Source organism: Salvelinus alpinus, chromosome 10 (assembly GCF_045679555.1).
Source record: "Salvelinus alpinus chromosome 10, SLU_Salpinus.1, whole genome shotgun sequence".
Classification (NCBI taxonomy): domain Eukaryota; kingdom Metazoa; phylum Chordata; class Actinopteri; order Salmoniformes; family Salmonidae; genus Salvelinus; species Salvelinus alpinus.
The window spans coordinates 57397728-57410764 of NC_092095.1; the positions used below are offsets into that span (position 1 = coordinate 57397728).

At 43.6% G+C, this 13037-nt stretch overlaps 1 protein-coding gene across 1 annotated transcript in view; it reads left to right on the top strand.

The window, feature by feature from the left end:
- Positions 1–537: 537 nt before the first annotated feature.
- LOC139532372 (glutamate receptor ionotropic, NMDA 3B-like) overlaps positions 538–13037 on the top strand; it is a 73872-nt gene continuing 61372 nt past the window's right edge. Inside the window, exons 1-2 of the mRNA XM_071329852.1 lie at positions 538–1363; positions 1584–1784. Of these exons, the coding sequence (XP_071185953.1) occupies positions 1040–1363; positions 1584–1784 (525 nt within the window). The 5' untranslated portion in view covers positions 538–1039. The remainder of the gene's footprint in view (positions 1364–1583; positions 1785–13037) is intronic.

The following is a 13037-nucleotide window of genomic DNA, read 5'->3' on the forward strand; positions in this document are numbered from 1 at the left end:
TTACCTCCCTCTATCCCTTCCTCCATTCCTCCCTCCTTCCCTCTTTACCTCCATGTATCCCTGCCTCCTTCCCTCCCTCTATCCCTTCCTCCATCCCTCCCTCCTTCTCTCTTTCTCCTTTTCCTTTCTGTTATCCCTCCCTACTTGCCCAGTGAAAAAAGCCTGAATGAATTGAGGACAATCCTTATCAGTCAGTAGACTATTTTCCGAATGAAACATCAAAGACTTTGTGTGGATTTAGAATCTGAATTAGGAGGGTGAAAATGTGAAGGGGATTCAATTGAATGCTGATCTTAATGGTTCCTTGGCTAAAATGCACTGAATGGGCTTGACGGCAAGCTGCAGGCTAAAACAGCAGGCTACTATCGACATCAAGATGAAACGTGGGGAACATCAAATACCGGAGCAAAAAGTGGTGTTGTCATTTCGAATGGGAAGATAACAGCGCTGATAGAAATCTCATGTGGTTGTACTGCCACACAAACACTCACGCGCGTGCGCGCGGGCAGCTGGTCTGTCTTCAACCCGCGCTGTCACAGACTGACAGAGCGGGCCGACTGTTCTCAGTTGCACGCGCTCCCCTCTCGTCCTCCGTTGATATCAAGCGTTCCTCTGCCTTCCTTATTATTTATTTATGAGTAGCCTAACTTATAAAAAGAAACAGAGAGGCAGCAACCGGATTGCAATACCAGCGTAATGCAGGAAAATAACAAGTCCAAGGAAAGAGGGGGAAACGGAAAAAAAGACGGGGAAAGGGAGAGAAAATTCTGTTTTCCTGACGTGCGGACGTTTCTCCTCTCTTCCTTTATTATATAATATTTACAGCGTGTCTTTTCTTTGTTTGTTTCAACTTAAAGAGAGAAAACAACAACATCAGGTGGACTTCAGTATTTAAAACAAAACAACTCCAAGACAAGCCACGAGTGAGAAAAAGAAACCGAGCGATGCTTCCTCGTCTTCTCTCTTATTCTCTCCCCTCCTCTTCTTTTCTATTCTCTCCTCTCCTCTTCTCTACTCGCTTTTCTTTCGAAGCAACACAATGGAGTATTTGTGTCTACTTGGTCGATGGATGTGCAACTACTTTATACCCAGGAGAATTCGCCCATCTCCTTTTTTCACCGGGAGATTTCTCCCGCTGTTGGTTTTCCTCCATGGCTTCGTTTTCCATCCCGACCCGTGCCTCTCCCACCCCCAGCCATGTCACATCCTGGCTCGGATCGGACACACGGTTCGTCTCGGTGCTCTGCTTCCCACCGTACAACCAGCCAGGGTACAGAACGCTCTGAACAGAGCGTTGACCAGCCTGAAGCACCGGGCTGGAGAAGGCAACCCGCCTCTTCTGCCCTACAACCTCACCCTGGAGGTAACAGGATCATTCATTCATTCATTAGTTCATTCATAAAAGAGTTCATGTCTCTGTAATGCTCTCATGTGGATCATCCATCCATAATTAATGTCAACTAGCCATTCAGTCAGTTAGATTGCGTCTGAAATGACACCCTAATCCCTACACTTGTATGGGATAGGGTGCTTGTAGGGAATAGGGTGTAATGTCAGACACTCTCTTCCTTCCCTGTCTGGAGGTGGTGTCTCGGTCCCCGTCTGGTGGCGACCCTGTCTCCTTGTCCAGGTGTGTGTGTCAGGAGCTGGTTGTGCGAGGGGTGACAGGTGTCCTGGCCTTCCCTCGTTCACCAGAGGAGCTCATCCACATCGACTTCCTGTCCTCCTTCCTGGAAATACCTTTTATATCACTACTGGAGGATCTAGAACCACTCAGAGTTAAGGTAAGACCTAGAACCACTCAGAGTTAAGGTAGGACCTAGAACCACTCAGAGTTAAGGTAGGACCTAGAACCACTCAGAGTTAAGGTAGGACCTAGACCCACTCAGAGTTAAGGTAGGATCTAGACCCACTCAGAGTTAAGGTAGGATCTAGACCCACTCAGAGTTAAGGTAGGATCTAGACCCACTCAGAGTTAAGGTAGGATCTAGAACCACTCAGAGTTAAGGTAGGATCTAGACCCACTCAGAGTTAAGGTAGGATCTAGAACCACTCAGAGTTAAGGTAGGATCTAGAACTGCTCAGAGACAATGTAGGACCAAGAACCACTCAGAGCTAAGATGGGACCTAGGACCATTCAGAGCTAAGGTATAGGAACCTTTTACTGGAGGACCTAGAACCAGTAAGAGTGATGATTTTCATATCTTTACAGACGGAGTGATTAGTTTCATATCTTTACAGATGGAGTGATTCGTTTCATTTCTTTACAGACGGAGTGATTCGTTTCATATCTTTACAGACGGAGTGATGAGTTTCATATATTTACAGATGGAGTGATTAGTTCCATATCTTTACAGACGGAGTGATTAGTTCCATATCTTTACAGATGGAGTGATTAGTTTCACATCTTTACAGACGGAGTGATTAGTTTCATATCTTTACAGACGGAGTGATTAGTTCCATATCTTTACAGACGGAGTGATTAGTTCCATATCTTTAAAGACGGAGTGATTTGTTTCATATCTTAACAGACGGAGTGATTAGTCTCATATCTTTAAAGACAGAGTGATTTGTTTCATATCTTTACAGATGGAGTGATTAGTTTCACATCTTTACAGACGGAGTGATTTGTTTCATATCTTTACAGACGGAGTGATTAGTTCCATATCTTTACAGACGGAGTGATTAGTTCCATATCTTTACAGACGGAGTGATTAGTCTCATATCTTTAAAGACGGAGTGATTAGTTCCATATCTTTACAGACGGAGTGATTAGTTCCATATCTTTACAGACGGAGTGATTAGTTCCATATCTTTACAGATGGAGTGATTAGTTCCATATCTTTAAAGGAGTGATTTGTTTCATATCTTTACAGACGGAGAGATTAGTTCCATATCTTTACAGACGGAGTGATTAGTTCCATATCTTTAAAGGAGTGATTTGTTTCATATCTTTACAGACGGAGTGATTAGTTCCATATCTTTAAAGACGGAGTGATTTGTTTCATATCTTTACAGACGGAGTGATTAGTTCCATATCTTTACAGACGGAGTGATTAGTTTCATATCTTTAAAGACGGAGTGATTAGTTCCATATCTTTACAGACGGAGTGATTAGTCTCATATCTTTAAAGACGGAGTGATTAGTTCCATATCTTTACAGACGGAGTGATTAGTTCCATATCTTTACAGACGGAGTGATTAGTTCCATATCTTTACAGATGGAGTGATTAGTTCCATATCTTTAAAGGAGTGATTTGTTTCATATCTTTACAGACGGAGAGATTAGTTCCATATCTTTACAGACGGAGTGATTAGTTCCATATCTTTAAAGGAGTGATTTGTTTCATATCTTTACAGACGGAGTGATTAGTTCCATATCTTTAAAGACGGAGTGATTTGTTTCATATCTTTACAGACGGAGTGATTAGTTCCATATCTTTACAGACGGAGTGATTAGTTTCATATCTTTAAAGACGGAGTGATTAGTTCCATATCTTTACAGACGGAGTGATTAGTTCCATATCTTTACAGACGGAGTGATTAGTTTCATATCTTTACAGACGGAGTGATTAGTTCCATATCTTTAAAGACGGAGTGATTAGTTCCAAATCTTTACAGACGGAGTGATTAGTTCCATATCTTTACAGACGTAGTGATTAGTTCCATATCTTTCCAGACGGAGTGATTAGTTCCATATCTTTAAAGACGGAGTGATTAGTTCCATATCTTCACAGACGGAGTGATTAGTTCCATATCTTTACAGACGGAGTGATTAGTTCCATATCTTTACAGACGGAGTGATTAGTTCCATATCTTTACAGACGGAGTGATTAGTTCCATATCTTTACAGACGGAGTGATTAGTTACATATCTTTACAGACGGAGTGATTAGTTCCATATCTTTAAAGACGGAGTGATTAGTCTCATATCTTTACAGACGGAGTGATTAGTTCCATATCTTTAAAGACGGAGTGATTTGTTTCATATCTTTACAGACGGAGTGATTAGTCTCATATCTTTAAAGACAGAGTGATTTGTTTCATATCTTTACAGACGGAGTGATTAGTCTCCTATCTTTACAGACGGAGTGATTAGTTCCATATCTTTACAGACAGAGTGATTAGTTCCATATCTTTAAAGACTGAGTGATTTGTTTCATATCTTTACAGATGGAGTGATTAGTTTCATATCTTTACAGACGGAGTGATTAGTTCCATATCTTTACAGATGGAGTGATTAGGTTCATATCTTTAAAGACGGAGTGATTTGTTTCATATCTTTACAGACGGAGTGATTAGTTCCATATCTTTAAAGACTGAGTGATTTGTTTCATATCTTTACAGATGGAGTGATTAGTTTCATATCTTTAAAGACTGAGTGATTTGTTTCATATCTTTACAGATGGAGTGATTAGTTCCATATCTTTACAGATGGAGTGATTAGTTCCATATCTTTACAGATGGAGTGATTAGGTTCATATCTTTACAGACGGAGTGATTAGGTCCATATCTTTACAGACGGAGTGATTAGTTCCATATCTTTAAAGACGGAGTGATTTGTTTCATATCTTTACAGATGGAGTGATTAGTTCCATATCTTTAAAGACTGAGTGATTTGTTTCATATCTTTACAGATGGAGTGATTAGTTTCATATCTTTAAAGACTGAGTGATTTGTTTCATATCTTTACAGATGGAGTGATTAGTTCCATATCTTTACAGATGGAGTGATTAGTTCCATATCTTTACAGACGGAGTGATTAGTTCCATATCTTTAAAGACGGAGTGATTTGTTTCATATCTTTAAAGACTGAGTGATTAGTCTCATATCTTTAAAGACAGAGTGATTTGTTTCATATCTTTACAGACGGAGTGATTAGTCTCCTATCTTTACAGACGGAGTGATTAGTTCCATATCTTTACAGACGGAGTGATTAGTTCCATATCTTTAAAGACTGAGTGATTTGTTTCATATCTTTACAGATGGAGTGATTAGTTTCATATCTTTACAGACGGAGTGATTAGTTCCATATCTTTACAGATGGAGTGATTAGGTTCATATCTTTAAAGACGGAGTGATTTGTTTCATATCTTTACAGACGGAGTGATTAGTTCCATATCTTTAAAGACTGAGTGATTTGTTTCATATCTTTACAGATGGAGTGATTAGTTTCATATCTTTAAAGACTGAGTGATTTGTTTCATATCTTTACAGATGGAGTGATTAGTTCCATATCTTTACAGATGGAGTGATTAGTTCCATATCTTTACAGATGGAGTGATTAGGTTCATATCTTTACAGACGGAGTGATTAGGTCCATATCTTTACAGACGGAGTGATTAGTTCCATATCTTTAAAGACGGAGTGATTTGTTTCATATCTTTACAGATGGAGTGATTAGTTCCATATCTTTACAGACGGAGTGATTAGTTCCATATCTTTAAAGACGGAGTGATTTGTTTCATATCTTTAAAGACTGAGTGATTTGTTTCATATCTTTACAGATGGAGTGATTAGTTTCATACCTTTACAGACGGAGCGGTTGTGTGTGTGTTAGTATTCCTAGTGGCAGCCTAAGCTGTGTGCCAGTCAGTCACTCTCGTCTCGTATCCTCCTCTCTACGGCTGAGCAGCCAACTGCAACACACACACACACACACACACACACACACACACACACACACACACACACACACACACACACACACACACACACACACACACACACACACACACACACACACACACACACACACACACACACACACACACACACACACACAAACACAAACACAAACACACAGGCTCAGGACTCAAGAGAAAGACTGTGGTAGGAAGAAAGAAAGAGAGAGCCAGTCAGCGAGATAGAGAGAAGGAGGAGTGTGGGGAAGGGAGAGAGGGGGAGGGGGGTAGAGAGAGAAAGAGAGTGGGGAGAGGAGGGAGGACTAGGCTGAATAGAGTGTAATCTGTCATGCTATTGGAAAAGTGAACCAAATCAGAACTGAACTCTGTCTAGTTCTGGCCACAGAAGAGGGAGGAGATGAGGAAGAGAGGGAGGGGAAGAGAGGGAGGAGATGATGAGGAGGGGACGAGAGGGAGGAGATGAGGAGGAGGGGATGAGAGAGGGAGGAGATGGGGACGAGAGGGAGGAGATGAGGAGGAGGGGAAGAGAGAGGGAGAAGATGATGAGGAGAGGACGAGAGGGAGGAGATGAGGAGGAGGGGATGAGAGGGAGGAGATGAGGAGGAGGAGGAGGAGGAGGAGGAGGAGGAGGAGGAGGAGGAGAAGAGAGAGGGAGGAGAAGAGGAGGAGGGGAACAGAGAGGGAGGATATGAGGAGGAGGGGAAGAGAGAGGGAGGAGATGAGGAGGAGGGGAAGAGAGAGGGAGGAGGGGAACAGAGAGGGAGAATATGAGGAGGAGGGGAAGAGAGAGGGAGGTGCAAAGGAGGAGGGGAACAGAGAGGGAGGATATGAGGAGGAGGGGAAGAGAGAGGGAGGATCAGAGGAGGAGGGGAACAGAGAGGGAGAATATGAGGAGGAGGGGAAGAGAGAGGGAGGAGATGAGGAGGAGGGGAGCAGAGAGGGAGAATATGAGGAGGAGGGGAAGAGAGAGGGAGGAGATGAGGAGGAGGGGAACAGAGAGGGAGGATATGATGAGGAGGAGAAGAGAGAGGGAGGAGAGAGGAGGAGGGGAGCAGAGAGGGAGGATATGAGGAGGTGGAGGAGAAGAGAGAGCGAGGCACTTAGCGCTAGCAAGCTAACGGATACATGCGAATGGGTGGTTCTTTTAAGACTGTCTATCTGTCTGTCTGTGTGTCTGTATGTCTGTCTGTATTTGTGTGTGTGCGTGTGAATGTGAATGTACAGACCTACACACCCAGAAGTGTGTGACTTGGCAGATGAGAGTGATAATTCCTCCTAATGTACTTTAGATAATTACAATGATAGAATGACCTGAACAAATAAATCACACTGACGGAGGAGAGGGTGTAGGGAGGAGTGGAGAGGATGGAGGGGAAGGGAAGATGAGGGGAGAAGATGGAGGAGAGAAGGAATATGGAGAGGATGGAGGAAAGGAGGGGAGGTGAGAGGAGGAAAGTGGAGAGGATGAAGGAAAGGAGAGTACAAGAGGAAAGTGGAGAGGAGAGGAGAGGAGGAAAGTGGAGAGGATGAAGGAAAGGAGAGTATAAGAGGAAAGTGGAGAGGATGGAGGAAAGGAGGGGAGGTGAGAGGAGGAAAGTGGAGAGGATGAAGGAAAGGAGAGTACAAGAGGAAAGTGGAGAGGAGAGGAGAGGAGGAAAGTGGAGAGGATGAAGGAAAGGAGAGTATAAGAGGAAAGTGGAGAGGATGGAGGAAAGGAGGGGAGGTGAGAGGAGGAAAGTGGAGAGGATGAAGGAAAGGAGAGTATAAGAGGAAAGTGGAGAGGATGGAGGAAAGGAGGGGAGGTGAGAGGAGGAAAGTGGAGAGGATGAAGGAAAGGAGAGTACAAGAGGAAAGTGGAGAGGAGAGGAGAGGAGGAAAGTGGAGAGGATGAAGGAAAGGAGAGTATAAGAGGAAAGTGGAGAGGATGGAGGAGAGGTGGAGAGTGGAGATGAGGATGAAGGAGAGGAGGAGATATGAGCAAAGTGGAGAGGATGGAGGAGAGGTGGAGAGTGGAGAGGATGGAGGAGAGGTGGAGAGTGGAGATGAGGATGAAGGAGAGGAGATATGAGCAAAGTGGAGAGGATGGAGGAGAGTAAAGTAGAGGAGAGGAGAATAGGAACGTGGAGAGGATGGGGGAGAGGAGGGGAGAGAAGAGGAGAAGAGGAAAGTGGAGAGGATGGAGGAGAGGAGGGGAGAGAAGAGGAAAGTGGAGAGGATGGAGGAGTGGAGAGGATGGAGGAGAGGAGAGGTGAAGAGGAAAGTGGAGAGGAGAGGAGAGGAGAGGAGAGGAGAGGAGAGGAGAGGAGAGGAGAGGAGAGGAGAGTGGAGAGGAGAGGAGAGGAGAGGAGAGGAGAGGAGAGGAGAATAGGAAAGTAGAGAGGATGGAGGAGAGGAGGGGAGAAGAGAGGATGGAGGGGAGGAGAGGATGGAGGAGAGGAGAAGAGGAAAGTGGAGAGGATGGAGGAGAGGAGAGGAGAGGAGAGGAGAGGAGAGGAGAGGAGAGGAGAGGAGAGGAGAGGAGAGGAGAGGAGAGGAGAGGATGGAGGAGTGGAGGGGAGAGGAGAGGAGAGGAGAGGAGAGGAGAGGAGAGGAGAGGAGAGGAGAGGAGAGGAGAGGAGAGGAGAGGATGGAGGAGAGGAGGGGAGAGGAGAAGATGGAGGAGAGGAGGGGAGAGGGGAGGATGGAGAGAAGGAGATAAAAAGTGCTTCTTTCATCATCAGTATCATTCCAGGTGCTTTGGCTAGTCTATAAACAGCCATGTGTGTGTCCCAAAAAAGTGCACTATAGGGAATAGGGTGCCATTACATCCTGTAACCATAGAGTACGATAGAGATGGGCCGTATTACATTGTGTTGCACAATTGAGGACTTCCAGCATTTTAATGTAATCAACTGGGTGGGACTTCCAACTTCATTGGCTGATCCCTCCTGGTGACCCTGTTGGAGTCCAACCGAGACATCAGGATCAGCCAATCGTGAAGAAAAAATGTACTATCTTCAAAATGGAGAATAGCGCTGCCAATGCTGCCACAGATGCTATATAATGGCACAGATACAAAGATGAGTCGTCTATCCATCTCTATGTCTGTAACTAAGGTTTGGAGTTGTTCTTGGGCAGATCACATGATTAGATGTCACTGTTTGTTGAGAACTAACTCTCCTCCATTATGATCTGTCCATCCAGCACTCTTTCATTTCCTCTCATTCTTCCCTTCCTCACTGTAGAAATAGAAGACTAGAACATTAAAAAGCTAATTTAGTCTCCCTGAATGTAATCACATTTAATCCTCAAACCCTGATTATGAATGAATGGAGGCACTGTTGCCAAGTGCTGGTCTTTTAAAGACAAACACACACACACACACATACACACACACACACACACACACACACACACACACACACACACACACACACACACACACACACACACACACACACACACACACACACACACACACAGACACACACACACACACACACACACAAACCTCAAATACACTACACGTTTGAAAGTTCTCCTGCAACAGGGTGATTATATTTAGATCCTACTGTACATCTGTATGCATGCACACCCACTCCACACGCTCACACACACAACCTCACACACTCACACACACACACACACACACACACACACACACACACACACACACACACACACACACACACACACACACACACACACACACACACACACACACACACACACACACACACACACACCCTCACACACACAACCTGTCATAGACCTATCTTAATATACAATGTCATAGACCTATCTTCATAAACAATGTCATAGACCTATCTTAATGAACAATGTCATAGACCTATCTTAATATACAATGTCATAGACCTGTCTTCGTAAACAATGTCATAGACCTATCTTAATAAACAATGTCATAGACCTATCTTAATATACAATGTCATAGACCTATCTTCATAAACAATGTCATAGACCTATCTTAATAAACAATGTCATAGACCTATCTTAATATACAATGTCATAGACCTATCTTCATAAACAATGTCATAGACCTATCTTAATATACAATGTCATAGACCTATCTTAATAAACAATGTCATAGACCTATCTTCATAAACAATGTCATAGACCTATCTTAATAAACAATGTCATAGACCTATCTTATTAAACAATGTCATAGACCTATCTTAATAAACAATGTCATAGACCTATCTTAATAAACAATTTCATAGACCTATCTTAATTAACAATGTCATAGACCTATCTTCATAAACAATGTCATAGACCTATCTTAATAAACAATGTCATAGACCTATCTTCATAAACAATGTCATAGACTTATCTTAATAAACAATGTCATAGACCTATCTTATTAAACAATGTCATAGACCTATCTTAATAAACAATGTCATAGACCTATCTTAATAAACAATTTCATAGACCTATCTTAATTAACAATGTCATAGACCTATCTTCATAAACAATGTCATAGACCTATCTTAATAAACAATGTCATAGACCTATCTTCATAATTTGCACATTTGTGGCCTGCTGGAGGTCATTTTGCAGGGCTCTGGCAGTGCTCCTCCTTGCACAAAGGCGGAGGTAGCGGTCCTGCTGCTGGGTTGTTGCCCTCCTACGGCCTCCTCCACGTCTCCTGATGTACTGGCCTGTCTCCTGGTAGCGCCTCCATGCTCTGGACACTACGCTGACAGACACAGCAAACCTTCTTGCCACAGCTCGCATTGATGTGCCATCCTGGATGAGCTGCACTACCTGAGCCACTTGTGTGGGTTGTAGACTCCGTCTCATGCTACCACTAGAGTGAAAGCACCGCCAGCATTCAAACGTGACTAAAACATCAGCCAGGAAGCATAGGAACTGAGAAGTGGTCTGTGGTCACCACCTGCAGAACCACTCCTTTATTGGGGGTGTCTTGCTAATTGCCTATAATTTCCACCTTTTGTCTATTCCATTTGCACAACAGCATGTGAAATTTATTGTCAATCAGTGTTGCTTCCTAAGTGGACAGTTTGATTTCACAGAAGTGTGATTGACTTGGAGTTACATTGTGTTGTTTAAGTGTTCCCTTTATTTTTTTGAGCAGTGTATATATATATATATTTATATATATACAGTGGGGAGAACAAGTATTTGATACACCGCCGATTTTGCAGGTTTTCCTAATTACAAAGCATGTAGAGGTCTGTAATTTTAATCATAGGTACACTTCAACTGTGAGAGACAGAATCTAAAACAAAAATCCAGAAAATCACATTGTATAATTTTTAAGTATTTAATTTGCATTTTATTGCATGACATAAGTATTTGATACATCAGAAAAGCAGAACTTAATATTTGGTACAGAAACCTTTGTTTGCAATTACAGCGTTCATACGTTTCCTGTAGTTCTTGACCAGGTTTGCACACACTGCAGCAGGGATTTTGGCCCACTCCTCCATACAGACCTTCTCCAGATCCTTCAGGTTTCGGGGCTGTCGCTGGGCAATACAGACTTTCAGCTCCCTCCAAAGATTTTCTATTGGGTTCAGGTCTGGAGACTGTCTAGGCCACTCCAGGACCTTGAAATGCTTCTTACGGAGCCACTCCTTAGTTGCCCTGGCTGTGTGTTTCGGGTCGTTGTCATGCTGGAAGACCCAGCCACGACCCATCTTCAATGCTCTTACTGAGGGAAGGAGGTTGTTGGCCAAGATCTCGCGATACATGGCCCCATCCATCCTCCCCTCAATACAGTGCAGTCGTCCTGTCCCCTTTGCAGAAAAGCATCCCCAAAGAATGATGTTTCCACCTCCATGCTTCACGGTTGGGATGGTGTTCTTGGGGTTGTACTCATCCTTCTTCTTCCTCCAAACACGGCGAGTGGAGTTTAGACCAAAAAGCTCTATTTTTGTCTCATCAGACCACATGACCTTCTCCCATTCCTCCTCTGGATCATCCAGATGGTCATTGGCAAACTTCAGACGGGCCTGGACATGCACTGGCTTGAGCAGGGGGACCTTGCGTGCACTGCAGGATTTTAATCCATGACGGCGTAGTGTGTTACTAATGGTTTTCTTTGAGACTGTGGTCCCAGCTCTCTTCAGGTCATTGACCAGGTCCTGCCGTGTAGTTCTGGGCTGATCCCTCACCTTCTTCATGATCATTGATGCCCCACGAGGTGAGATCTTGCATGGAGCCCCAGACCGAGGGTGATTGACCGTCATCTTGAACTCCTTCCATTTTCTAATAATTGCGCCAACAGTTGTTGCCTTCTCACCAAGCTGTTTTTCTATTGTCCTGTAGCCCATCCCAGCCTTGTGCAGGTCTACAATTTTATCCCTGATGTCCTTACACAGCTCTCTGGTCTTGGCCATTGTGGAGAGGTTGGAGTCTGTTTGATTGAGTGTGTGGACAGGTGTCTTTTATACAGGTAACGAGTTCAAACAGGTGGAGTTAATACAGGTAATGAGTGGAGAACAGGAGGGCTTCTCAAAGAAAAACTAACAGGTCTGTGAGAGCCGGAATTCTTACTGGTTGGTAGGTGATCAAATACTTATGTCATGCAATAAAATGCAAATTAATTACTTAAAAATCATATAATGTGATTTTCTGGATTTTTGTTTTAGATTCCATCTCTCACAGTTGAAGTGTACCTATGATAAAAATTACAGACCTCGACATGCTTTGTAAGTAGGAAAACCTACAAAATTGACAGTGTATCAAATACTTGTTCTCCCCACTGTATATATTTGTATACCGTTTTTGTGGTTGTTGTTCTAATCCCACTGCCCGCAAGTCGTCGTGATGACGTCAAGTTCACCACCCCCTACCCTGTCCATTGGTTGCGCCTGTTGGTCTGCGCTGTGCGGAGCTTGAGCACTCCCGGGTTGCGCCTGTTTCCCTGTCTGCCCGGTACGGAGACTGACACACCCGGTATCCAAACATGAATAGCTGGAGATGCTTTCGCTGGTCGAGTGTGTAGCTCGTGTCCTAGTTTAAATATCAACAGTAATGCCACAACACCAGAACATTTGATTATAATACTTGAGTTACATCATCATCAATATTCGGTCTGATTGGCTGATACGAGCAGCAGAGAGAGACAGAAATACGTAGAGAGGAGAGGCTGCATCAATGACCCTCCGACCCAGCTCCACCCCTTCCTCAGTCGGGAGTTTTACATGTGTGCCAGGGCAGCAGCAACGCAGGTAGTCTACACTAGATAACCACCATGTACTAATATATCCACACAAGCCAATAGCCAGCCAGCTAGACGCCCCTCTTTTCCCCATGTCAACCACCTCTTTAGGAGGCATTATAACTTTGTTTACATTTTTTTGTTGCAGAAATAAATAGGCCTATGCTCAAAAATCGAATTTCGAGCAATGAATTATGAAAATTGATTTTT